The 26,573-nt window shown below is 53.5% G+C and overlaps 2 protein-coding genes and 1 long non-coding RNA gene across 7 annotated transcripts in view; 2 read left to right on the top strand and 1 right to left on the bottom strand.

Annotated features, from left to right (window-relative positions):
- ITGA3 (integrin subunit alpha 3) overlaps positions 1 to 6,102 on the top strand; it is a 29,818-nt gene extending 23,716 nt beyond the window's left edge. The window contains exons 24-26 of the mRNA XM_025439808.3: positions 3,377 to 3,502; positions 3,860 to 4,003; positions 4,727 to 6,102. Coding sequence (XP_025295593.1) covers positions 3,377 to 3,502; positions 3,860 to 3,970 — 237 coding nt within the window. The 3' untranslated portion in view covers positions 3,971 to 4,003; positions 4,727 to 6,102. The remainder of the gene's footprint in view (positions 1 to 3,376; positions 3,503 to 3,859; positions 4,004 to 4,726) is intronic.
- On the bottom strand, positions 1,412 to 10,027 carry LOC112655054 (uncharacterized). The gene is made up of 2 exons (XR_007412890.1): positions 9,891 to 10,027; positions 1,412 to 3,186 (listed from the first exon to the last, which is right to left on the bottom strand). It is a non-coding gene; the product is annotated as an uncharacterized LOC112655054 (long non-coding RNA).
- On the top strand, positions 9,904 to 26,544 carry PDK2 (pyruvate dehydrogenase kinase 2). 5 transcript variants are annotated; one of them, XM_025439815.3, is made up of 11 exons: positions 9,904 to 10,043; positions 12,875 to 13,016; positions 19,948 to 20,019; positions 20,407 to 20,591; positions 21,084 to 21,194; positions 21,383 to 21,460; positions 23,741 to 23,820; positions 23,905 to 24,003; positions 24,135 to 24,242; positions 24,826 to 24,939; positions 25,498 to 26,544. In XM_025439815.3, exons 2-11 carry the CDS (start codon positions 12,949 to 12,951, stop codon positions 25,636 to 25,638), a joined length of 1,056 nt encoding a protein of 351 aa, XP_025295600.1. In that variant the 5' UTR covers positions 9,904 to 10,043; positions 12,875 to 12,948; the 3' UTR covers positions 25,639 to 26,544. The 5 variants fall into 5 exon arrangements, with proteins under 5 accessions (XP_025295600.1, XP_025295597.1, XP_025295596.1 ...); XM_025439812.3 differs by lacking the exon at positions 9,904 to 10,043 and adding an exon at positions 10,735 to 10,979 and having other exon boundaries at positions 23,744 to 23,820; XM_025439811.3 differs by lacking the exon at positions 9,904 to 10,043 and adding an exon at positions 10,736 to 10,979.
- Positions 26,545 to 26,573: the final 29 nt, after the last annotated feature.

The following is a 26,573-nucleotide window of genomic DNA, read 5'->3' on the forward strand; positions in this document are numbered from 1 at the left end:
GGGTTGCTTAAATATATTGTGGCACAGCTCCTAAAATAAATGAAGGTAGTGGAGGAAGGGCCAGAAAGACCAAGGGAACAGAATAGAAATTTATTATATGGATGGCATTTTAAAAATTTATTTATTTATTCATGAGAGACACAGAGAAGCAGAGACACAGGCAGAGGGAGAAGCAGACTCCCTGCAGGGAGCCCAATGTGGGACTTGATCCCAGGACCTGGGGATCACGACCTGAGCCAAAGGCAGACGCTCAACCACTGAGCCACCCAGGCGTCCCTACAGATGGCATTTTTAAGCAAAGGGGAAAATTAGATTATGAAGTGGTGTTGGGAGAACCCATTTGAAAAGTAAAGACAGACCTTTACCTCCCATGATAACCAAAACTACAGTGGAGTTGGATTAAATATTTAAATAGGGGAAATAAAACTTAATATACCAGAAGAAAATTCAGAAAATAACTTAATAGTCTTTAATTATGGGAAGAGGGAGTTATTTTACTAAACCCAGAAGTTCCAAAGGGAACATTTGACCAATTAGATGGGATGAAATTTTAAATCTGTATATATAGCAAAAGAAATGATCAACTAGAAGGGCAAACGAAAGATTGCTTTTAAAAATGTTTCTAGGGGGATCCCTGGGTGGCGCAGCGGTTTAGCGCCTGCCTTTGGCTCAGGGCACGATCCTGGAGACCGGGGATCGAATCCCACGTCGGACTCCCGGTGCATGGAGCCTGCTTCTCCCTCTGCCTGTGTCTCTGCCTCTCTCTCTCTCTCTCTCTGTGATTATCATAAATAAATAGAAGTTAAAAAAAATGTTTCTAGGGCACCTGGGTGGCTCAGCGGTTTAGTACCTGCCTTCAGCCCAGGGTGTGATCCTGGAGTGCCAGGATCAAGTCCCACATCAGGCTCCCTGTATGGAGCCTGCTTCTCCCTCTGACTGTGTCTCTGCCTCTCTCTGTGTCTCTCATGAATAAATTTAAAAATCTTAAAAAAAAAAAAAAAAAAAGAAAGAAAGAAAGATGGGGCAGCCCCGGTGGCGCAGCAGTTTAGCGCCGCCTGCAGCCTGGGGTGTGATCCTGGGGACCCTGGACCAGTCCCACGTCAGGCTCCCTGCATGGAGCCTGCTTCTCCCTCTGCCTATGCCTCTGCCCCTCTCTCTTTCTCTCTCTGTTTCTATGAATAAATAAATAAAATCATAAATAAATAAATAAATAAATAAATAAATAAATAAATAAATAAATAAATAGATGTGTCTTTGCTTTAAAAAAATAAATAAAAATAAAAATGTTTCTAGCTTATATGACAAAGGATTGATATATATTTTTAGTATGTCAAGGTAAACGACAACATAAACATAAACAGGCAGTTACAAGACAAACTAGAAACAGTCACCTCAATAGTAAGGACAAAAATAACAGCCACAAGATTTTTATTTTCCTATCAGATTGGAAAAGATTAAAAACAATAATGCCGCCTGGTGCTGATGAGGCAGAAGGAAATGCTATTGGCTAGAGTATAAATGGATGGATTCTTTTCGGAAATGAATTTATCAATATCTATTAGGGTTTAAAATGCACACTTCCTTTGATCCAGCCCATGATAATATATCTTAAGGAGCTAGTAGGACAAATAATGTGAATATAAATATATGGAGATATTTTAAAGTGTGGTTTATAATGGCATGAAATTGGAAACACTCCACGTGTCTTTCGGTAGGAGATAGGTTCAATAAATTGTGGTACATTTTCTAGAATGACTATGCAGTCATCAGAGGACATTAGGTTGATCTTCCTTAATTGACATCAAGAGATGATTATTATAGATGAAAGAAGAAGCAGGTTGCAGGAGGGTTTGTGTAGCACACAGGGACCCTGTTTATGTGGAAGAAGAAAGGATGTGTTACATATGCATTAAAAAATATGGAATGAGATTCACTGAAATGCTGAAGAGTTATATCTAGGGAGTAAAATTACTGGAACCTTTCATTTTCTTGATCTTATTTATTTAGATTTTTTATTTATTCATGAGAGACACAGAGAGAGGCAGAGACACAGGCAGAGGGAGAAGCAGGCTCCATGCAGGGAGCCCGACTTGGGACTCGATCCCCAGACTCTAGGATCACGCCCTGGGTTGAAGGCAGGCGCTAAACCACTGAGTCACCCAGGGATCCCCCATATCATCTTATTTAAACAAAAATAATAGTCAAAATATTTAAAGAGGGATGCCTGGGTGGCTCAGTGGTTGAGCATCTGCCTTCAGCTCCGTGTGATCCCAGAGTCCCACATTGAGCTTCCTGCATGAAGCCTGCTTCTCCTCCCTCTGCCTATGTTTCTGCCTCTCTCTCTCTCTCTCTCTCTCTGTCTCTCATGAATAAATAAAACCTTAAAAATGTTTAAAGAAATAATCACATATAATCATAAAAAATTTTTTCTCTCAATATATATAAAATATACTATATGTAATATAATCTTGTTATAATACACATGATTTAAAAACTACATATGATATATAACATATACTATGTATGTTACACATTATAATAGTATATAATAGACAATATTGTATAATATATCATAATTATATTAATAATATATATTATATGTATTTTACATTGTATATATTATAATGTATGATTATATATGTTGTAGTGTATGTATTATAATTTTATAATGTGTGTGTGTGTGTGTGTGTATCCATTGTAGGGAAGAAAAATAATGGTACTATATACTCTGCATTCTTTGTTTTTATGTAAATATTTATGGAGTGCTGCTTATGTACCAGATATTGCTCAAAGGAGTTTACTGACATTAAACACATTTAATCTTTACCAGCAACCTATGAAGTAGGTATCATTCTGATAATCCCCATTTTACAGGTGAATAACAGAGAGGTTAAGTGACTTGCCCAAGGTTACACAGCTGTGAATAGCACAGTGGAGGCTTGAACCCAGGTAGTCTAACTCCAGAACCCACTTGGCTTGGTCTAGCTCTTGACCACTTGGCTATACCATAAGGTAGGCGTTATAATCTCCTTATCAGAGAGCATGAAATGGAGATTCAGAGAGGTGACCTTACTTGTTCAGGGCCACACAGCTCATCAAGGATGGAGCTGGTACTCAAGCCCCAGTGTGTGGGTTTCAAGGCTGCATCCCAGATCTGAAGCTGGTCCTTTGGAGTCAGGTCTGCACCTAGGGAAAAGCAGAGGTTGGAGGAATCTGCTGCTGTCTGGTGGCAGGCAGGGGCTTTTTCTGGTCCCTGAGTGCCCCCTGCTGGTCATAGGTCAAACAGCAGCAGGGTCCTGGGCCCTGCTGGGACAGGATGGATGAGCTTGGGGTCTAGGGGTGGATACAGGGCTGAGCCTCTCCTTACTCCTGCCAGTTCTCCGTGGACATTGACTCTGACCTGGTGGAGGAGCTGCCAGCGGAGATCGAGCTGTGGCTGGTGCTTGTGGCTGTGGGTGCCGGGCTGCTGCTCCTGGGGCTGATCATCCTCCTGCTGTGGAAGGTTAGGACCCCCCCAGACCACCACTGAGACTTCCACTCTAGGACCTCTTGCCAGTGGACCCTCACCAGCTCTCCCTTCATCCCATTCCTCACTTCCACCCCACCCCCACCCATCTCCCATGTTGACCGTACCTTCTCCCCAGCTTCCAGTGTCCTGCCCCCCACCTTCTATCCTCACCTCACCCACCAGGACATTCCTGCTTGGTTAATGGGGGGACCTGCAAAGCTGAAAGGGAAGCCAGGAGCTCTGGCTGCTGGCCAAACCACCAAGCAGGGCTGGGACCCAGGTATCCAGGCTCCCCAGCCCTCAGCCCCAGCGCCCCCCTGATGGCCCATCCCCACCTCCTCCCCTCCGTAGTGCGGCTTCTTCAAGCGAGCCCGCACTCGCGCCCTGTATGAAGCTAAGAGGCAGAAGGCGGAGATGAAGAGCCAGCCGTCAGAGACAGAGAGGCTGACCGACGACTACTGACGGGGGACAGCCCCCTGCCCCCAGCCCACCCGGGTAACGCGGCCTCCGGGCCCTCTCCCCTGAGCTGCACAGCTGGCTGGGGCCTCTGACTCTGTCCTATCTGCTCTTCTTCCTTGTGGGCCCTCTCTGCACCTCACTCTACCCTGCCACCTCCCCAAAGAGCAGGCCACAGTCTCCTTCTACGCCCTGGCAGAGTTCAAGATGTCTCAAAACTGCCTCCCCTGGAGAGATCTGGAGCCCAAGAGGGAGCCATAAAATGCTCTCCATGCCCCCCCTTGCTTTTTGGGGATCGGAAAAGAAGCAAAGCCCAAGCTAGGCCCCATCTCTAGGTCACACAGCAAATTTCCAGTGATTCTGTGCTTCCATTTCCACCTCCAGAGATGGAGGCCTTCTCCTGGAACTAGCACCTTTGCTCCTCGGAGCCCCTCCAGGGTGACACACTGACCCCCCCTGACCCCCACAGTGTGGTTGGGTCAGCCACCACGCTCTCTAGCCATCCTGTCCACAACCTCAGTGACCGCCCCTCTGTGTCCAGCTACCTCCCTTTCTCTGCCTTCCTCAGCTCCTCCTTCCTCTGGGGCCGAGGGTGGGCAACCTGGCCCTCCCTGTCACAGTGCAGGGAGATGGCACATGCTTGGGTCAGGGGTCCTGGCTCTGGCCTCTGGGTGGGAGAGGAAGGGGCTAGGCACATCTTCCCACAACCTCCAGAGCTGGATACTGATGCCCCTTCCTCGTCTCCCCCTACCCCCACTCCAGTGTGACTTCTTTAAACGGACCCGCTATTACCGGATCATGCCCAAGTACCACGCAGTGCGGATCCGGGAGGAGGAGCGCTACCCACCTCCAAGGAGCACCCTGCCTACCAAGAAGCATTGGGTGACGAGCTGGCAGACTCGGGACCGATACTACTGACGTCCTTCCTGATTTCAGCCCTGCTCCCCCCATGCCCCTTCTATTTATCATAAGTTATGCCCCTGACAGTCCACAGGGGCCACTGCCTTTGGCTGGCACCATCAGGTGCGGGCACACACAGCTCTTCAAGCACGTGTATGTGCTGTTTGGCCACAGGCTTCTCCCCACAGGAGGGCTAAGGCCATGGCCCCACAGTGCCGAGCATACCGAAGCCCTGTGCCCTGGACACATGGGGGTCCCATCACTTGTGGCCTATGCTGTGCACTGTGGATGGTGCACGGATGTGTGTCCCTGCCTCTGCCTGTGCCAAAATCAAGCCAGAGGCCTCCACCAGAGCCAGGAGGAAAAGGCCTGCACTGTGGTGACACCCTCCCCTGATTCACACTGGACCCATCTTGAGCCATAGTCACTGGATTGACTCTGCTATTAAGACTAAAACTACTGACAGGGAACAGGGCACCAGGCCCCCAGTCGAAGCTCCCGGTAGTCGTGCCAGAGTGGGGGCCCGCCTCAGGTTTGCCCACGGTGGCGTTTGCAGGACCTGGCATTCTCAGACCCATGAGCAGAGTGAACTAGAAGGAAGGTCCTGGGATGGCTTTCCTTCTCTGTGAAGCTTCTCCTTGGAGGAGATTGCATTCTGGCAAGGAATGCAGTCTGAAGGAAGAAATACAGACAAGCCACCGGACAGCCTGGCAGACTGCAGCGGGACTTCCCTGGGAGCACGGTGGGATGCTCAACAGAGGAGAGGACCAGTCCTGGACCAAGGAGCTGTTGGAAGGCTAGAGGAGATACCACTTCTCACTGACCACTACCATCCAGGCCCCTGAAGGCCCGGAGGGACCACCCTTACCCCCACCCAGACAAGATCGTGGAGGGAGCGACGCTTGAATGTAGAACAGGGAGGGAGCCCTGTTCCTGCGCCATCGGCTGGAACCTATTCCGCCCTCACTGACCATGGGTAGGGGACCTAGAAGTGGAGTTCTTGGCTGTCCTTGGCTTTCAGAGCCAACTTAGCTCTGCCTCCTCCCCCACTGGCTAAGTTCTAAGGCCCATTCTAGAACTTGAGGCTGGTTCCAGGAAACCTCTCCTGACCCCTGCCTTTTGGCAGTCCCCCTTTCCAGTCCTTCCATGGTACTGTAGCAGGGAGCTCCCTCCCCCTCCTTGTGCCTTCTTTGTATATAGGCTTCTCACAGCAACCAATAAACAGCTCCCGGTTTGTATACTCTGCATTGGCCTCTACTCACTGCCCCCACTTTGTTCCAACCCCACGTCAGTCTGTTGGATAGTGATGCCATCCACCTGACCCTAGGTGGACAATGCTGGGTGCAGGGATCTTAGAGATGGGGAAAGTAACGATGTATACAGGACATACCCATCCCTGCTTTCAGGGATGTCCTGATCTACGGGGTGGTTGTGGACATATACCTGAGATCCAGAACATAAAGTCAGGGACGAGACCTGAGTAGATTGGATAGAATCCAAAAGGCCTCCTTGGTGGACAAGGAGGTGATATTCAGGATCCAGAAGAGGCAGGAAACTACTTTGCTATAGAAGTGGGTAGTCCTGGATAGTGGTGGAGGGAGGCTGGGTGCAAGGGTGGAGAGCCAAGAGCCCTTATCCAGTGGCTCCAGTCAGATAAGAGCCTGTTTTTCAATGGCTCAATTCCACCCCCATCCCTGGACACCACGATGAGTGGATCCAAGGGTAAACCAGTGACCTAAGACTGGAAAGATTGAAACATCATGGTATCCCCCAGTGTCCGGGAAGGAGTACCTGGAGTCCTAGTCTTGTGGCCTTTCCTCTGGGAGTGCTTCAGTACCAGCCTCCATAGCCCACTGCACTGCACCAAACCCTCCACTTCCTAAGGTCACCCTTCCACACAGGCCTGGGAGGATGAAGCAAGGCTGCTGTCCCCATGACTTCTTTGTCCTAATTGTGACATAGGTCCTTCTGTTAGTTGTCCTCAAAGCTATGACCTTTGGAAGACTTCACTGAAGGCTGAAAATTACTACTCAGAGAGAAGCCAAGGCTCAGATCCTCGATTCAGCTGCTCTGAAAGTCCATGGACCCAGGCTCTTCTCCCAGGAGCCCCTCCTGATGTCTGCCTGGGTGTCCTCCAACCTGCCTCTTAGTGGCAGTGTCTGCCCTCTGCTGCCCCTCACTTTCTATGCTGGGACTGTCCTTTCCAGGGTTGATTAACGGTGGAAGGTCCCATTCCTCCAGGAAAATCCCAGCCTCTACCTGGAGCTCTCAGAACCAGTAATGGAAACCCCCAATTCCTGCCTAAGAAAGATGGGATCTAAGGGATCTGCACATCCCTCTGGCCAGCTTCACAGGCTCAGCACCTAGTCCTTTTTTAAAAGATTATATTTATTTATTCATGAGAAGCAGAGACATAGGCAGAGGGAGAACCAGGCTCCCTGTGGGGACCCTGAAGCAGGGACCCCAGGATCCCAGGACCCCAGGATCATAACCTGAGCCAAAGGCAGATGCTCAACCACTGAGCCACCCAGGTGCCCCACAGCCCCTAGTCTTTTGTGTGTGCTTGAGTGTATGGGTGTGTGACAGTTTATGCTTGGATAAGAACAGTCTCTCCTCCCCACCCTCCCAGTATAAGTAGTTGTTTCCAGGACTGGTGTTACACTGTTATGAAAGAAACATAATGGCAGAGATGCAGCAATACCCACTTATATAAAAGGGTCCTCAATAATGTCAAGCTTCTAGAGCTCCTTGGAGCTGTAGGACCTCCAAACTGTTCCCAAAGAAGGTCTTGGCTTTTGTGTCACTAAAAGGACCCATAAGGTGATTCTCCCCCTCTAGACACAGAGCTGGAATGCACTTCCTGGGCCCTCCTAGTTGGGTAAGGTCATGTGACTAAATTCTAGCCAATGAGTTGTGAGCAGGAGAGAAGTGGCTTAATTCTGGGCTCATACTGTTAATTGCTGGGTGGGAGTCTCCCAGTTTTGTTTTCTCCCTTCTGCCGCTGTAGAACCCTGCCTTGAGATAAAACGTCTGCCAATCTGAGTCCTTTTTTTTTTTCCCCCAATCTGAGTCCTTGAGAGCAACCCCCAACATTCCTTGTACATGTAGTGGGAAATTAGGGCCATGGTGGGGTGTGGGATGGGAGGTTGGTGGGAGTTTAACCTCAGCATCTTCTAACCTAGCTTGACCACCCCATACCACTCCCATTATCACCCTGCAGCAATCTCTGCAGAAGGAATTTTGATCCAAGCAGAGGCCACAATATAAAGGTCCAGCACTAAGGAGAGGATCAGAAGAAATCTCTCTCTCTCCTCTACCTTGCCTCAGAGTTTGCTGCCTTTTCCTCGTTACTTAACAATTTTTAAGATTAATTTTTAAAATTTATTTATTCATGAGATACACAGAGAGAGGGAGAGACACAGGCAGAGGGAGAAGCAGGCTCCATGCAGGGAGCTCAATGTGAGACTCGATCCCAGGATCATGACCCGATCCAAAGACAGATGCTCAACCGCTGAGCCACCCAGGCGTCCCATATTTATTTATCTTTTTATTTATTTATTTGAGAGAGAGACAGAGAGAGAGGGAGAGAGAGCATGCACACGGAGAAGGGCAGAGGGAGAAAATCCTCAAGCAGATACCTTTATGAGCTCAACATGGGGCTCAATCTCATGACCCTGAGAACATGACCTGAGATAAAACCAGGAGTCCAATGCTCAACCGACTGAGCCACTCAGGTGCCCCTCCTTGCTTAAATTTGGACAACAGTAATAGCTGTTATTGATTATTTACTATGTGCCAGGTACAGGACTGGGCTTTTTACACGCAAGCATCCTGTATGCTCCTCTGGGCAACTTGAAGACTGACTCACCAACATAGTGCATGATTTAATTGCTTGCTGGAAGGATATTCGGTGGTCCTCCCTGATAACTCTGTGGCATGCCTCCCTGGTGGTCCCAATTCTTTATTCATGCTCTTTTCCCTTCTATGTGCCTGGTGCTGGAGATAGAGCAGTGAATTACACAGACACAGACAGCCCTGCCCTCCTGGAGTTTAAAGTCTAGTGGAGGAGACAGATGAGTCAGCAAACGATTTCCAGATTTCCAGATTTGATAAGAGCCAAATGGTGTTAAGTTTGGGGAGGTCTGGGACACCTGGGTGGCTCAGTGGTTGAGCGTCTGCCTTTGGCTCAAGGAGTGATCCTGGGATCCGGGATCCGGCTCCTTGCATGGAGCCTCCTTCTCCTTCTGCCTGATCTCTCTCTCTCTCTCTTTCTCTCTCTCTCTCCTTCTGTGTCTCATGAATAAATAAATAAAATCTTTAAAGAAAAGTTTGGGGAGGTCTAAGAAGCCTTTAGAGGGAGCCCATAACCCAGCCTGGCAGGGTCAGAGCCTTGAAGAATGGATAGGCAGTGAGGAGAAAGAATTATCCAGACAGAAGAGACAGCATTTGCAACGGTTTGGAGCCTGGAGGTTGCTCAAGGCGGTAGATAAGTATGGCTGGGAGTCAAGCAGGGCGACGTGGAGAGAGGAGGCTGGAGACTTAAGCCAAAGCAGATCGTGCAAGAGCTGGAAAGCCTCCAGTAAGAGAGCCCCTGAAAAAGTCTGTAAACAAGTTCAGATTTGCTTTTGAGAATGATCCCTGAGCCTCAGTTTCCTCATCTATATAATGGGGATAATAAAGCACAAGAGAGACACCTGGAGAATTAAAGGAGCTAATGTATGCAAACAGTGCCTGGTACGCAGGCTATTATTCAGTTAAGAGTCCCTTCCGTGGCAAAGCCTTGGGCACAGCTGGTGTTGACCGTAATCACATTCTGTTACACAGTAACGACCTATTTACTTAGGCCGCTACCTCCCAAACTGAGAAAACAAATGGCTGAGGGAAAAAACTACTTCCTTATCCTTTGTGGTTTTCCTGTTCTCAGCACAAAGCCCAGCACATATCGGGCACTTGGTCGGTGCGGCCCAGGGAGCGAACAGGTGAAGAAGGGGGGACATCAAAGGGAAAGGCGGGGGTCAGCACGTACCACGTTCCACCGCAAGAACTCGCGCTCCTTTCCTGCGAGAGAGCCGGAGAGCGCAGGACGCTGGCGCAGGAATGGCTCCCAAGTCCCCCGCGCAGATCACCTGCCAGGACCTCTCTCTAAGGAACCCCAGTGCGAAGATGGTCGCTTTCTAAGGTCAAATGATTAGAGAATAATTAAAGTGTTGAGAACTGCACTCCCAGCGCCGATGTTAAGGGTGCCCCCGCCGCCGCCAGGCCTGCGTTGGGGTTTCCACTCTGGGCGCCGTGTTTTCCGGAGCCGCTTGGATCTTTGTGGAAGTGCTGGGGTGCTTGTCTACACGGAGGGTTAGCACGGGCGTGCATCCTGACCCCGAAGTTTGCAAACTTTCCCAGTCTGGATGACAGTGACCCGTCCCCCCAGGGAGCGCAAGCGGGGAAGAGCAGCTGGAACAGGTCCCTTCGGGAGGGAAGGGATTCGTTGAAAGCTGCCCAGACGATCGCAGGGAAGGCGAGTCCCGGAGATTTGGGGGCGGGGGGCGCGGGAGAGGCCGGGGACAGGCAGGAACGACCGACGTCGGCGGAGCCTGGGGTGGAGCGGGGCTCGGCCGGGAGGGGGCACGGGCGGAGCGAGCGCGCGGGAGGCGGACTCTCCGCGCGGCCTCCCGAAAACAACAGGCCGCCCGGGCGAGGACGGGGTTAAGGGGGCGGGCCCAGGGGAGCCACGTGCCGGGGCGAGAGGCGATTGGCTCGGCCCGGGTTGTTTGTGAGCGCCCATTGGCGCCGCCGGGGCGCCGCGGCAAGCCGATTGGCCGGGGCGGGGAGGACCGCCCGGGCCGGGGCGGGGAGGAGGCGGCGGGTCCCGTGTGCCGGCCGGGCTGGGCCGAGCCGAGCCAAGCGGCCGCGCCGCTCGCGGGGGGGACCGGACCCCGAGCCGGAGCCCGAGCCGGAGCCCGAGCCCGAGCCGCGGCCGCCGCCGCCGCCGCCGCCGCCGCCATGCGCTGGGTCCGCGCGCTGCTGAAGAACGCGTCCCTCGCAGGGGCGCCCAAGTACATCGAGCACTTCAGCAAGTTCTCCCCGTCCCCGCTGTCCATAAAGCAGTTTCTGGACTTCGGTAGGGAGTGGGCGGGGGGTGGGGTGGGGTGGGGTGGCGGCTGGACTTGGGGGCCAGCGGGGCGCGGGGGGGGCGGTGAGTGAGGGAGACCCTGGTCTTGAAGGATCAACGCGGAGAAGAGAGGCCCTGCGTGACTGGGAAGGGTTGCTGGGAGGGGTCCAGGCAGGGAAGGGTTAAGGCGTGGGGTGGGGCAGGGGCCGGCCCTGAAAGGGTTAAGGTACCCTGGGGGAGAGCTCTCTACCGGGCTGTCAGTGGGAAGTGGGGGCACTGAGAAGGAGGGGTCCCAGTGTCTTGCTGGACTGTGCAGAGGTCTTGCAGAGTAAGGGACAGTCAGGCAAGGTGGTGATGTTAGGGCCAGAAGGGAGTGGGGTATATCCAGACAAAAAGGGTTAATGGTGGTTGTCCTAGTGACTCAAAGAGTCTGGAGATGGAGAGGAAATGGGGTGGGGATGCTGGTGGGAGTAACAAGGCAAGATTAGTAGATGCAGACATCTGGAAGGAGATCTGGGCTGGGCTGGGCACCCCGGGGTCAGGTGGGGACCCCGCTCTTTCAGAAAATGTCAGCAGGAAGGAGGTCGATGATCAGTATACCTCCACCCCCTGAAGGAGCGGGCCCCGAGCTGTCCCAGTAGGCAAGGACACTTGAAGAGCAAATCTGTTTGGGCCTGGCTTCCTGTCCCCAACTGGGCGCAGGCCTGGAGCACCATGAGGTGGAGTCAGGAGGCTGGCAGCCTTGGCTGCCCCTAGCTTCCTGGGCCAGGATCACCCACCAGCAACGCTCTGGGGGGGCCTCTGGAGCAGAAGCAAGGCTGTGCCAATGTAGCCACTGAAACAGGCATTGTGTGGGCCCTGTCTGTCTACGCGGTATTTCCACGGTGCCAGCTGGGGATTAGGAGGGGGTGCCCAGGTCTCTTAGGAGTTGAAGAGACAGTGCCTGGCTCAAGTTACAGCTGCGTCACTGATGGGAGGGGGGTGGGGAAGTGACAGTAGGACAGAGGGCCCCTGTTCCCCAGGACTTGTCTGCCTGTCCCCCTGCCCTACTTGAGCTATTCCAGAGTAGGAAAGCCCCCAGGGCCCATTCCTAGCCACCAGTAGTTGTCCGGTTTAAACTGGACCCTGCTTATATAAATGGGCCAGGTGGGGTTCACAGTAGCGTTTGGTCCACTTGTAGTACAGTGGGGGAAAGAGATCTTCAGAAGGGTAGTCACATGCCCTAGGTGGCAGGCTCAGAAGCAGAACTTAGACTAGCATCTAGGTCTTCTGACTCTAGGCCATGGCCTCAGTCTACCACCCCATCTTCATCTTGAAGCCAGACCAAGGACCAAGGTACTTGGGTTCTCATTCTTGGGCCCTGTGTGCCTCACACATGAGCATTAACATAAGGACAACTCTACAGTGGTCATCAAGACCAGCCTGGGTAAAGATGGACTGGGCCAGAAATGACACTGGGTCCCTGTAGCTGCTGTGGTCGAGGCATAGCATCCCTTAGGCAGGCCCAGACCTGGGAAAGGATGGTTTTCCCAGGCTCCTCTGCCCACCCGGATCCACCTCTCCCCTTCCACTCCACAAAGCAAGTATTTGCTAAGAGAGACAGAAAGTGAAGAAGTGAGGTAACTGAGGCCAGAGGTGGCTCCAGGTAGGCCTGGAAGTGGCCCTATCCCCTGCGGTTGAAGGCCAGCAGGGGGTAGGGGAGGGGACACAAGGCCAGGCCTGATTAGGCAGGGTGGTGTGGAGGTGGGAGCACTACAGGGGATTAGGAGAGCTGCCTGGCTCTGTGCCCTGATCACTTCTCTGAACCCTCAGGAAATGAAAGATTTAATTGTCCTGATCCCTGAGATGACCTCTGGCTCCAGTGGTTTGCAGCTCTGTTGGCTCACTTCTCTCTCTCCCTCCAGGGTCCAGCAATGCCTGTGAGAAAACTTCATTCACCTTCCTCAGGCAGGAGCTGCCTGTGCGCCTGGCCAACATCATGAAGGAGATCAACCTGCTTCCCGACCGAGTGCTGAGCACACCCTCGGTGCAGCTGGTCCAAAGCTGGTGAGACCCCTGGCCAGGTCCCTGCACCTCCTTTCATTCTACTGCTAGATGCTGCTAGGCTCCCAGAATCTCTGTGCTCCTGGCAGCCTTGAGGGAGGTGGGCACAGAGGGGAGTCACAGGGGCTCTAAAAGGCTGAAGAGTTGCCCAAGGCCAAGTGGAATGCTAAGCCAGAGCAGGGCCTGAGATAAAGTTCCTAGCCTCCATGCCTGTGGGCTAGCCCTATACTTACCAGTCTTCTTTCTCTAGAAACCCAGAATCCCAACCAAAACAAGGCAACATTGTAGACAAACAGAAACAGGGAGAAATGAATTTTCAAATTATATGATCCAAGCTACCAGTCATGTTGGAAAACAGACACAAAGATGGCACAGTACCTGCCCCCGAGAACTTTGGAGGGGCAAAGACCAAAAATCACAGCAGTAGCAGCAGAAAATCCTCTGTAAAGGTCACTCTAGAACTCTGTCCCAGGTTAGGTAACTAGATGACATTAACCAACGGCTGGTCACGTGAAGAACAAAGAGGAGTTTGCTGTGTGACTGGCATGCAAATGGTTAATCTGGTTGGCCTTTGGTGGCACCTGTGCAGAAACCCTTTGCTAGTTCTTCTGGCAATGGTGTGGTATAACTATGGTTCCCTATGGATTCAGGAGCAGGGGCCTACACCTGCCATGAGCCAGCTCCACGCTGGGAACAGTAAAGCAGTAGCAGTGGCTACCCTCGGGGAGCCTGTGATCTTGTGGGGAGCAGAAGGGTGGGTAAACTGAGAGCCCAGGATGGTGGATGGTGGTAGGAGCAGTGAGCTGCTAAAGAGCTACTTTTACTTAAGAGTCAAACTAGTATTTAAAAGTAACAAAATTGGGGTTCTTTTCCTCCTCACTGTGGAAGTGTAACATGTCCCCTTTGATACTTGGAAAACATAGGAAAACGGAAGAGAATGCCAACCACTGCCTTCCACCCCATGACCAAACACTTAGAGTTTGGTAAGATTTTATTGGTGCCCTTCCAGCGTTGTTTCTATGGATGAATATGCATATGCAGGACTTACTCTGACTTAATGAGACACGGTAAGAAAAGTGTTTTGTGCGGGAGGCCAGGCACATAATAGGCGCACAGTGAATGTTAGTTGAATCGGAGAGTTGTAGGGAAGTTGGAATGGATGCATGGAGGAGGTGGCATGTCTCTGGGCCTTACAGGGTGCCTGAGTGAGCCTAGACCTAGAAGGAAAGGATGGGCATTCCAGGCCTTGGAACTGCTTGTGCCAGGGTGTGGAGGCAGGTAAGGGCCCAGTGAGGGCCTCCACAACCTCACTCTGTGCCTGTAGCGATTTCGGTGCGAGCTGTGAAGGGGATGGGGTAGTGGGCAGGGCCTGGCATTCCTATAGCTCAACCAGGTCACCCCCCGCTGGGCTCTGGCCCTCAGAAGTCCAGGACATCTGAGCCAACCAGCATTTCCCACTGCAGGGTGGTAGGGAAGTCACGGGGAGGAGACAGAAGGTGCCATCTGTTTGCCCACTCCTCCTCCAGCTCTGCTTGGCTGACTGGCCTGGCTGCCTCTCCAGCGGGCCCCTGACTCCAGGACAGGCCCTCTCGGGCCCCTCCCTGGACGCTGTGTTCCTAGGAGAGCCAGGGGATGTGTGTTGGGGTGTGGGGGAGCAGGGAGCTGCCTAACTGCCCATGAAGCCCCAGGCCCCTGCAGAGGCCATTCCTGGAAATCAGTTACATGTGTGTGGGATTGTGTTGGTCATTACTTCCAAGCTTCGAGGGAGGAAATGTCCAGCAACAGCAGGATGGAGTGAAGTTACACAAGAGAAAACACTTCCCAGTGGATTCAGCTTAGTGGAGAACAGGCCGTGGAATTGCTGGAGTGTCCTGATGCACTGACCAAAGCCTGCTGAAGTTGTTTCCAGAGAATGGGCATCATGGGCTGCAGCAAGAGAGTGAGGTCTGAGAGGAGGAGGGACTTTCTGATGGGGACAAGGTGGCCGCCTGTGAGAGAGTGCAGACCTCCTCCAGGAGAGCCCATTGCCAGCTTGGATGTAGAGGTGGTACAGGTGGGTAGGGTTTGCACGAGAGGAGGGGGGACACCGCACCAAGGAGCCCGGCAAGAGGACCACTACCCTCAGAGTCTGATGAGTAAGTAGCAAATGCTCCCCTTTGGAAAATGGAAAAGTCTGGTACAAATGCTATTTGCAGTAGTAGCGATAAGATGTGCTGATGGCTAATGGAGTTTTTCCTCAGCTGCAGAGAGGCTCTAGGCAAGACTCACTGTGGACAAGTTGAGCATTCCTGGTTTTAAATAAGCCTGATAAATTGTTTCAACCAGACAGACCTGGTGCGGAGGGAGCCTGTTTTGGAAGTGACTGGAAGATAGTAGGAAGCCCTGGCCATTGGTGGCAGTGTCCACCTGACTTTGAGGCTCGACTTTGCTGCTTGCTGGACACTTAATCCTTAGCAAACCCTCTGGCCTCCCTGAGCCTTGGCTTCCTCACCTGTAAAATGGGCTCCATTCTGTTTCTAAGGGCAAACACCACAGTTAGTGCATGGAACTGTCAATACAAGCGGATGGCAGTGCCTCCAGGCCACAGATCTGTGACTGTGGCCAAGGTTCTCTTAGACAATGTGGTCATCATAGCGATGGCAATGGCGAAAGCAAACAGACCTGGAGGGCCTGCCGTCCTCCAGGAACTCTTCTTGCCATGTCCCTGTATTAACTCAATTGCTGTCCCGACAGCCTTCTGACGTAAGCTTTGTCATTACCTCCATTTCATAGATGAACAGACTGAGGTTCAGAGAAGTTAGAATATGTGTCTGAGATCACTCAGGCATCAGGTGGGCAAGCTGGGACTCCAGCCTAGGCTGTGTGATCTGATGGCTGCGTTTGTGAGGGGAGAGGAGTAGTGCTGTGTTCTGGGGCAGTGACCTGGATCAGAGATTGCCAGGCTCCCCCAGCAAGTGCTCAAGACAGTAGGGTTCACCTTACTGGAACGTGCTTGCCGGCTAGGGATGCTGGAGCACAGAGCAGGGTAAACAGCCAGCCTGAGGAGGGCCTGGAGCCGGTAGGAGCGTGTTTCCAGAAAGCGTGTGTGGGGAGGTGTTAAGTGAGAGCTGCAGAGTAGAATCAGATGACAGTGAGTCACTCCTCTCACTAAGAGCCTTTCAGGGGTTGTAGGGAAAGGGGCAGGAGGCAGTATGGCTAGCACTTCCTGTTGGTGAGGAGTGTGGACCCCAAATGCAGCCTGTGGGGGACCCACATCCCCACCCTGTGGGAACCACAGACTTTGAAGAGAACCACCACCATGGTAGAGGCTCTAGGCACCCAGGGCTCGAGCCACACCAGGCACAGGACCAGGGCTGGAGTCAAATCTTCACCAAACCCCTTGGCCTCTCCTTCCATAATCAGAGTTGACACTGAGGATGTGCTTTGAACCCCATTTTAGAGCCAGAGACCTGAGCAGTTCAGTGGCCTCTTGGCCACAGGACCCAAGTCTGCCTGGCTCAGAGCCTGCACTCAGCACCCCTCCAAAGAGCAGCTTCCAGGTGCAGGACAGATCTGTCACCTCCCCTCAGATGGCCATTGCCTTGTTCATACTCTTTATTCCCAATGGCTATGGATAGTAGTGCAAGGTACACGCACACACACACACACGCACACACTACCAAGCACACACCCCCTCCACCTCTCTACACTTTCCAACCCCTGCCTCCCAAATCCAGGGCTCTGGGCAGACTAGAAAGCCCTAGAAGGCAGGAGTCCTGTGTGGTCTGATTTGCTGCTGAGGTCAGCAGGCCCAGGCATTCCCGAGGGCAGCCTATGCCGGGGGCAGTTGGGCCCCCACTGCCTGCTGGGCCTGCTCTGTCCGGCCGAGGGGGGAAGTAAACCCCGCATCTCTTACTGCACTGCCATTTCAGGCCTCCCAAGTCCAAGCCCGGTTCTTTTTCTGTCCCTTGCTGCAGTGGGCAGCCGATGAGCCAATGTTACTCCTTCCCCAGTATCTCTCCCTTTAGGACCAAATTTTGCCTGCAGATAACATCAGGGGTGCCAAGCCTCCGCAGGCTTCAGGCCAGGGTCAGGGTCCTCTGGGAAGATCCTTCCTGTCTTCTCTCCCTCCCAAGAGCAGAGCTGGGACCACTCTCCAGAAGGAATGGCCCTGCGAGGGACGCGGGCAGGGGTTCTAAACTAACCCTGCTTCATAGTCCAGGAGACCGGGGCCTGAGGCTGGCCACTCTCCCCGTACTCATGGACCTGTTGCCAGTCCATCTTGGCACCCTACTCTACTTCACTGGCCGTGTGACCAGGCCCCACTGCTGTTCCCTAGGGTCCATTAGGCAGCCTTGGAGGGGTGGTGCCAGTAGCTACAGCCCTGGCCTTACCCCTGCGTTGGGACTCTGCCCACCCCTTCACCTCCTGGCCCAGCAGGCAGGGCCTCCTATCTCCTACCCCTTCCCTCCCTGCCTCCCCCTCCACCCCCACCCCCATCTTTGGAAGGGGTTCTGGGCCCCACTCTCCAGTTGGCTTCTTCCCCTTGCTCTATCTTCCCCAGCCTTACACACTTGCAGGTTTTCTCCCCAAACCCCCTCTCCTTCCCAGAATCATGAGCCTGAAGCTTAATCCTGGGCGTGGGTGTGGTGGGCAGGGATTTGGAGGCGCACGGCCTGTGGGCGAGAAGCCCAGCTCTGTACAGTAACTGCCTTATCTGTAGAATGGGGCCAGCAGGAACACCCACCTCACTGGGTATTAGGGGAGCAGGCAAGCACAGAGCCGAGCCCTGTCCAAGGCTGGCGACAGCCATCACATTGGGCGCAGCACCGTTAGGACCAGTGTAGATGGTGAGTGAGCAGTTGGCCATGTGATGTGGACTGGGAGTCAGATAGACATGGGTTTGAATACCGGCACAGCCCTTTGCTGTGTGGCCTGGGCCATGTCACCTGCTTTCTCTGGGCTGGTTTCCTTGTCTACACAAAAGGGAAATACTGCAGGCTCCTCAAGCCTGCTGGGAGATGGGAGACCCTGTGTAGACCCTGGGCACAGGCAGGCACTAGCAGTCACTCCTTAAGTGACTTAAGCCTGACTGTCATTCCTCTCCAGGGAGCCTGAGGCAAGGCCTTTGGAGTGCTTCTCTGATTATCTGCTGGGGCTACAGGGATGGGGTGGGGTGGGGGGTGGGGTGGGAAGCTGGTCTCTTCGGCTGAGTGGGGAGGGCTGGCAGGGAGCACCAGGCCTGGGACACCCCATTCCTGCCATCCAGAGCATGGTGGCTGTCCAGAGCTTGATTAAAACGAGACTCAGAACCAATGCTCAGTACGACCAGAGGGAGGGTGTCAGATGTCTCATGGGGGCTCAGAGGATGCGCTCAACTGGGACCGATGTTCAAACCACCATTCATAACAAGGGCATACATCTAGAGAGTGCGCACTGCATGCTGGGCACCGTGCTAATTATCACCTTTGACCCTCACTGAAGGGCAGTGATAGTGGTAGGTACGAAACCTTCTACTTTCCTGAGGAGGAAACTCAGGCCCAGAGAGGCTCCATGACCCACCCAGGCCACACAGCCCGAGTGAGACTCAGCAGAACCAGCACCCCAGCCAGCACTCCCACCCTCTCCTCTAATGTCCGAAGCGAGAGAGGGAAGAGCAGCGGTTCGTGGGGGAGGTATTTTGGGCGGAGGGACCCTGAGGGACATGGAGATGAGCATTCTGAGCAGACCCAGTGCTTCGTGGCAGCAGGAGTGCTGGAGGATTGAGTCTTCAGGACTCCCCCTCCCAGCCACATGTAGGACTGCTCTGGGCTTCCGTTGAGGGGCCTGTAAAATGGGGCTAATCGCTGTCCTTCTTACCTGTCAAGGTCAAAGCACCTTGACACAGGGATGCTCCTGCCCTGGAGGGGCCTTTTCTAAAGAGACTGTTAGGCCACAGAGCCCTCTGCCCCAGGGCTCTTGGCACCCCCTCCTTCCTGCTGGCTCGAAGTGTTTCTACCAGAGACAGGCTCAGCTTTTTGGCCTTCCCCAGGAGAACAACCTGTGGACCTGGGCATGTTAGCAGGGAAACCGTGGGGGTCCTGGCTTATGGGGGCAGGGGGACAGTGGCTCTAAGTTGGTACTGTCTGCTGCCACAGGTGAGCCTGACCCCCTTGGACAGGCTGGCCCCCCTGCTGCCCCAAGTTTAGAGTTTCCCAGCACCACTCCACTGGTTACCCAGGTTCTGGGGAAATCAGCCTGCCAACCACGCCTGCAGGTGGGGCATGCAGAGGAGGGCCACACGCTTCTGCTGGGCCTTGGAGTGGCAGGGGCTGTCCTGGTTCTCCGCGGGCTCCAGCCCCACCTGTGGTCAGAGCTGGGCATGCCTGCCCCAGTCCTGTGTCCTTCCCACCTGCCATTTAAAATCCAGTTCCCTGGGCAGATTGCACAGCCCCTGGTACCCAGCCCAGAGTGTCAGGCTACAGTGCTCACTGAGCCCCTCATCTGTGACAGGCCCTAGGCCAGCCACTCTGCCAGCCGTGCCCCATGGGATGCAACAGTAACCTTACAGGACAAATATTAGGATCTGTTTCCATGAAGGGGTTCATGGAGGTTAAGTGACTTGCCCCAGCTTCTCTCACTGTGAACTCTTGGTCAGTAATCCACGAGCCCCTGGGGATGGGATGATCTCCAGTGCCCTCCTAAGGCTGCTATTCTTAGATTCCAAAGCAAAGGTGCCATGAGGGGGACCAGCAAATGAGAGATGTTCTTACATAACTCACTGTGTTGTCAGGGAGACTTGCATACAGATGAAATGAATTGAGAAAAAGTGTGGCTTAGCCTGTCAAACAGGGCAGCTCTGTGTGCTGCTGCCCAGGGTAGGGGCAGGGCAGGTGCGGGGGTGGCTGAGTCAGGTGGGAAGAGGGCTGAGCTTGGCCTGGAGCTGAGGTGATGTCCCCTTCTCCCCTGCGCACAGGTATGTCCAGAGTCTCCTGGACATCATGGAGTTCCTGGACAAGGACCCCGAGGACCATCGTACCCTGAGCCAGTGAGTGAGGGCCCCAGTTGGGGGCAGAAGGGCAGGTGCAGACAAGGGGCACTGGGTCACAACCCAGAGGCAGAAATGTTAGGAAGATGAAAAAAATGATCCCTAGCCTCAAGGATATCTAGTCTGAGGAGGAAGTTAGCCCTTGGCCTTGATGTCCCTGAGTCTGATTGAGAGTTCCAAGCTCCTGCTCCTGCAGAGCTCCCAGCTGTCGGGTTGGCAGTGGGAGACTCAGGGTGGGCTCTGGAAACAGTGGGGAGGGCACTTGTGTCCGTCAGATTGGGAAGGGTGGAGTGAATGAATACCCGTGGAGGAGTCAGAAGTGGGGATGCATCTGAGGGCACCCCAGGGTTGGGCCCAGGTGGGGCCCAACGCTGCCACGTCCTGCAGGTTCACTGATGCCCTGGTCACCATCCGGAACCGCCACAATGACGTGGTGCCCACCATGGCGCAGGGCGTGCTGGAGTACAAGGACACCTATGGCGACGACCCAGTCTCCAATCAGAACATCCAGTACTTTCTGGACCGCTTCTACCTCAGCCGCATTTCCATCCGCATGCTCATCAACCAGCACAGTGAGCGGGGCTGAGGGGGCTCCGGACCTGAAAGGGCATCCCTGGTTCCACGGCAGGAGGAAGCAGGCAGCAGGGTTGAGGTGTATTGGTGTAAACGCTTACAGAATGCGACATTCTGTCGCCTCTTACCAAGTGTTCGATGTGGTATTCGTCAGAACTCTGTTGTATTCAGAAATAGTTTGTTGTTTTAAGTTTCCTCATCCCGGAGTATTCACTGTGATTGTTGAGAAATTACAACCAATTGAAAATTATACAAGTTCCTCACGCTCACATAACTTCAGATGCAGGATGGTAAAATTATTTTTAAATGGTGGAGCAAAAGGAAGTAGAAATGGAATGTGGGCTGTGTGGGGGACGAGGCCCTCTGAGAGGAACACTTCAGGTCTGCAAACAGCCCAGACATGGCCCAAGTCTGGGATGGAGGGGCCCTAGTGGTGGGAAGAGAGGTGGAGTTGGAGAGCTCTGAGGGCAGGGGATGAGCCCCACCAACAGCACCCTTCCTTCCCCCCACAGCCCTGATTTTTGACGGCAGCACCAACCCAGCCCATCCCAAACACATCGGCAGCATTGACCCCAATTGCAATGTCTCTGAGGTGGTGAAAGGTAAGCCGTCCCCACCATGCTGGCCCACGGATGAGCTCCAGAGACTTCCTCCAAGCTGCCTGGCCAGAGGATGAGCCTTTCCCCACTCGTCCACTTGGGTTTAATATTGGTGATGCCCCGTGCCAGTACCAAGAGAACTGCTGCTGGGTGGACAGCCCCATTCCCTGAATGTCCCTCTCTTTTCTCAGATGCTTATGATATGGCCAAGCTCCTGTGTGACAAGTATTACATGGCCTCTCCTGACTTGGAGATCCAGGAGATCAATAGTGAGTGAGCAAGGCTCTGTGTGTGTGTGTGTGTGTGTGTGTGTGTGTGTCTGTCTGTCTGTCTAAGGGGCTTCAGAGAGAAAGGAAGGTGAGATGAGGAGTCAGGAAAAGAATTGGATGGGACAGAAGCAGAGCTATTATTGACTTATTATTAGCAGTATTATTACTAACTTATTTGCTAAGTATTTATTAAGCAGTAAACACACAAGGGAAGGTTCCTGTTCTCATGGAGGTTACATTCCTGATGCCAGGGAGGTTGGGGAATGCTTCAGTTAGCCAGTGAACAAATAATAAACAAATTGATTTCAGAAGGTGACAAGTGACAGGGAGGAAACAAGACAAGGTCACATGACAGGGATGGGGCATGTATTTGATAGGGTTTATTATATTATTATATATTATTAATTATTTATTAATATTAATAATATAATTATTATAATAGTAATTATTATATATTATTATTTATATTTGTTTGGCTGCCTTTTCAGAATCCAGATAACAGTGGCTTAATGAAAAGAGAGGCCTCCCTCTTTCCAGCCCCTAGGGTGGAATAGTCAAAGCTGGCTACCCACCCTCCTGTCTCAGATACAGCTGGAGAAGAGGAAGAAGATGTAGAAGGCAGGGCCCAGGGGTGGGACAGTCACTCCCTTGTCACCTGGCCATGCCTAGCTGCCAGGGAGGCTGGGCATTCAGTCTCTAGCTGGGCGGCCACGTGCCTGTTGGAAGTTTGGGGAAGGGGGTATCTATTACAAAAGAGGAGGGGAAGAATGGATAGGAGAGGATGGCTGCGGCGGTCCTACTTTGGGTGGGCTGGGTGGTCAGGGACCAGCAGGACCTGGTGAGGGGTCTGGGAGATGGGTAGGGAGGGGTTGGAGACAGGGGCCGAGGCATGCAGAGCCCGTGGGCCACAGACAGGAGCTGGGATTTTGTGTGCAGCAGGAAACCCATTGAAGGATTCTAAGCCCAGTGATGCCAGGGTCTGACTTACGTTCTAAAAATATTTAGAGGAAAAAAAAGAAAATAAAAAAATAAAAAAATTTAGAGGTTGGAGGGGGTGGGCGAGACCTCAGGAAGGCCAGTTAGGAGATCACTGGAGGAATCCAGGGGAGGGGCAGTCAGCAGAGATGGAAAGAAGGGGGTAGATTTGATAAATATCTTGGAGGTAGAGAGGTCAGGACCTACTGATAAGCCAGGGGCATAGGGGAGAGGAGGATCAGGGATCTGAAAGTTTCTCTACCCTTCCCTTCCCCCTACCTGCTGCTCGGCCATCCCCAGCCTGTGCGCCAGAAACCTGAGGTGATTCATGCCTGGAAGTCACGATGCCCACGTCCTTAAGGCCCAGTTCAAGTCCAGGTCCTCCAAAAAGCCTTCCCAGATTTCCCAGAAAACACAGTTAAGCACCCAGCTTCCTGGGGTGTGCCTCTGTAATGCACTGTCTAAATTACTTGGGGGCAGAGACAGGCCACTTTACCTCAGTATCCCTAGGGTCAAGTGTGGAGCCTAGCATGCACTCCGGGTACAACATGCAACATAAAAGTCAGTTGTGCGTTTGTCTAGACGCTAATTTCTGAGAGGGTAGGGCGGAATTTTAGTCCTCTTCATGCCCCACTCCCAGTATAGGCGCTGAGATTCCTTCACTCATTAATCCGTTGCAGTTATTGAGCTCCCGCTACAAAGCCCTGTGCTAGGCAACAGGAAATGACATGCAGGCCCTAACACCAAGAAGCTCTCCAGGCTAGAGTGATCCTTGAGAGGCAGAGTGCTGGTGTCGGGTGCAGCACCCCTCCCCTCTCCCCACTGTCTTAAAAAGCTCTCCAGGGGATTCTGGTGTCCAGGTGAATGCTAGTAGGCTGCATATAGGCTGGATAGGTGCTTTTTGAATGGATGAAGGGGCTAGGTAAACAGCGGATGGATGGAAGGCTGGATCTGTACTCTGTGAATCAATGGGTCGATGGGAAGGATAGATGTTTGAACAGATACATAGTTGAGGGACAGTTGGATGGTTGAATGGACCCTGGATGGGTAGATAGAAGACTTAGTGGATGTTGAATGGATACAGTGGTTGGATGGATGGATGAACGGATGGATGGATACTGTATGGATAGATGGTTGAACGGACACTGAATGCATGGATAGCTAGATGAACACATGCCAGATGAATGGCCCAGCAGATGGTTGGAGGATAAATGGGTGGTTGAGTGCTAGGTGCTAGGTGCTGAGTCAATGAATGCTGAATGGTGACCTCTTGACAACTTCCTAATCCTTGGTCTTGACTTACAGCAGCATCCAACTCCAAACAGCCAATTCACATGGTCTATGTCCCCTCTCACCTCTACCACATGCTTTTTGAACTCTTCAAGGTAAGGGGAATGGTTCTCGGCGGTGTTGGGGGGTGGTTAGGGCCAGGCCACCCTCACTCGTCTCTTCTGCCTTTCCCTCCACAGAATGCCATGCGTGCAACTGTGGAAAGCCACGAGTCCAGCCTTGTCCTCCCACCTATCAAGGTCATGGTGGCCTTGGGTGAGGAAGATCTGTCCATCAAAGTATGTGACCCTTTGATTCAGGAGCCAGAGAGCAGTGGGGTGGGGACTTGCCAGGAGATGGGCTCAGAGAAGACCCTGGGGTGTCAGAGGGTAGGGGGCATGAGCACTGAGGCCATGTCTGTCTCTCACAGATGAGTGACCGAGGTGGGGGAGTCCCCCTGAGGAAGATTGAGCGACTCTTCAGCTACATGTACTCCACAGCACCCACCCCCCAGCCCGGCACTGGAGGGACCCCGCTGGTGAGATGGCTTTCCTCCAGTGCCCCCCACCTCCTATAGGATGCATGTCTTCTCAGCTCTTCATATAAAACCGTCACCGCCCTCCCCTCTCACCTCCTCACCTTCCATGGTCTTCGTTCTTGTGTGACCGTATGTGGTGTCCAATCACCTATTCTGGTCCAGGCCCCCTGCATCTGCCACCCGCCCACACACACCTGTGGGTCTGTCACCTTTCCTCAGCTCTCTCTCTCCCCCTAGTGCCTACAGATGCCACTCATGAGCACCTCTCTCTCATTCCCAGCAGAGCAGGTGGGGCCGGGCTTGGGAACTTGAGACCCACAAGCCCCAGGACCCTTCCAGACCCACTGGCTCCCAGGGCTGAGCTCCTCTGCCATCCCTGCTTCCTGCCACCCCCCAGCTGAGACTGTTCAGCCTTTCTGGCTCCATCTGACTGGTTTCCCTCACCCCTGGAAGATTCTAGGACTCCCCTGGTCGGACCCCAGCTCAGCACGTTGGTGCTTTAGGAGCACCAACACCAGCTTTAGGAGGCTCAGCACCAGCCTCCTCATGACGCTCCCTTCCTGCCCCCTCCCCCACCCTGTAGGCTGGCTTTGGATATGGGCTCCCCATTTCCCGCCTCTATGCCAAGTACTTCCAGGGAGACCTGCAGCTCTTCTCCATGGAGGGCTTTGGGACTGACGCTGTCATCTATCTCAAGGTGAGTGTCCCTGCAGGGCCCGGCTTGCAGGAGGTGCTGGCAGGTTAGCCTGCTGTTAGGTTTCTTCTCCAGCCCTCCACTCGTCTCCTGACTCCAGATGGAGAATCAGAGCAAAGCTACTGTTCCCTAACCTGTAGACATTTCCCAACTTGGCAGGCAGTTTAAGGAAGTCTGTGGCCCATGGCTGAGCCCCCTGTTCTGGGGGCCTTGGACTCCTTAGACCCAGAAGGAGGGGGGATGCCATAGAGAACCTATCATTCAGCTCAGGGCAAGACTGAGGCTCCAACTTGGTGACCCTGTTCAAGGTCACGGCCCACCTTCCATCTAACTCCCTGACCTCGTGAGTGGGTAGCTTTCCTGAAGGTGCAGGAGCAAGACACGGAAAGGACGGGTCCCCCCATGGGTCCTTCTGGGCCGGGGCTGGTTATCTCAGCCGGTGGCTGGCACCAAGCTGGGCTGACTGGTCAGATACCACCACAACTCACCCTGGGCAAAGGTTTGACCAAAAAGTGGGTAAGGCCCTGGGCAGCAGGACAGACTGACCCTGGTGCTCTCTAGGCCCTGTCCACGGATTCAGTGGAACGCCTGCCCGTCTACAACAAGTCAGCCTGGCGCCACTACCAGACCATCCAGGAGGCCGGTGACTGGTGTGTGCCCAGCACAGAGCCGAAGAACACGTCCACGTACCGCATCAGCTAGGGGCCGCCCCAGCCCCCTGCACTGGAGAGGATGGACTGCTGCCTCTGGAACTGGCCACCATGGTGACCCTCCCCGCCCCCCCAGGTGTGGGGAGGGCTCTCCTTGATGACCAGCTTCTGTCTCTGTGGAAAGCGCTGCGGTAACCAGTCTGTGGCGGTCCCTAAGTGCCAATCTCTGTCTCCATGGAGACCCCTAGGTGGTCTCCCTGGTGTTCAGTCTCTGTGGGCAAGGCCTACAGATGGGGGGATGTCTCCAACCTGATGGGGTGTCCCAGACCTATGTTTCCATGGCAGTCCTCCTCCTGAGACCAGAGCTGCCACTTTTCTGCCAGGGGTCCTGGGTCTCCTTCCCGGCCCTCCACAGCCTGGGCCTTCCAAGTGGATACCCTGCTGGCCTTACCCCCCGCCCCAGCCCGTGCACCCCAGACCTGGTCCAGCGTCAGCGTTAGGAAGGGGCTGGCTATTCCTGGGTAGAGAAAGGGGCTGCACCCTTGGGCCCCTGGGTGCGTACCTGGTCCTGCAGCTTCTCCCTCCACCCAAAGCTTGAAGGTCAAGGTTAGGAGGAGCCCATTCTCACCCCAATCTCTTAAAGTGGAGGAACCTGGGAGGACCCAGAGACCAGCTGTCTCCCAAGCCCTTCCCTGGCACGTCCTCACATGCACAATGCTCACCTTCCCCCCCACACCAACACAGTCCCACCTGGGCTCCAGACCCCCACCCCCACCGTGCCTGCACATGCACGTGCTTGGGGTGGCTTTCTCCTGGAATGCTCTGTGTACATAGCTAGTTTTATAGCCCCAAAGGCCCCTACCCTTCCCCTCGGTACACAGGGGTTAAAGTTGTGTGCCCCTCCACGTGGCTGTGATGATGACCGTGACATCCACAGTAAAGAGGAGATTGAATGAGACCGTGGCCTGGCTGCTTTCCTGGTGGGCA

Source organism: Canis lupus, chromosome 9, assembly GCF_003254725.2.
Source record: "Canis lupus dingo isolate Sandy chromosome 9, ASM325472v2, whole genome shotgun sequence".
Taxonomy (NCBI): Eukaryota; Metazoa; Chordata; class Mammalia; order Carnivora; family Canidae; genus Canis; species Canis lupus.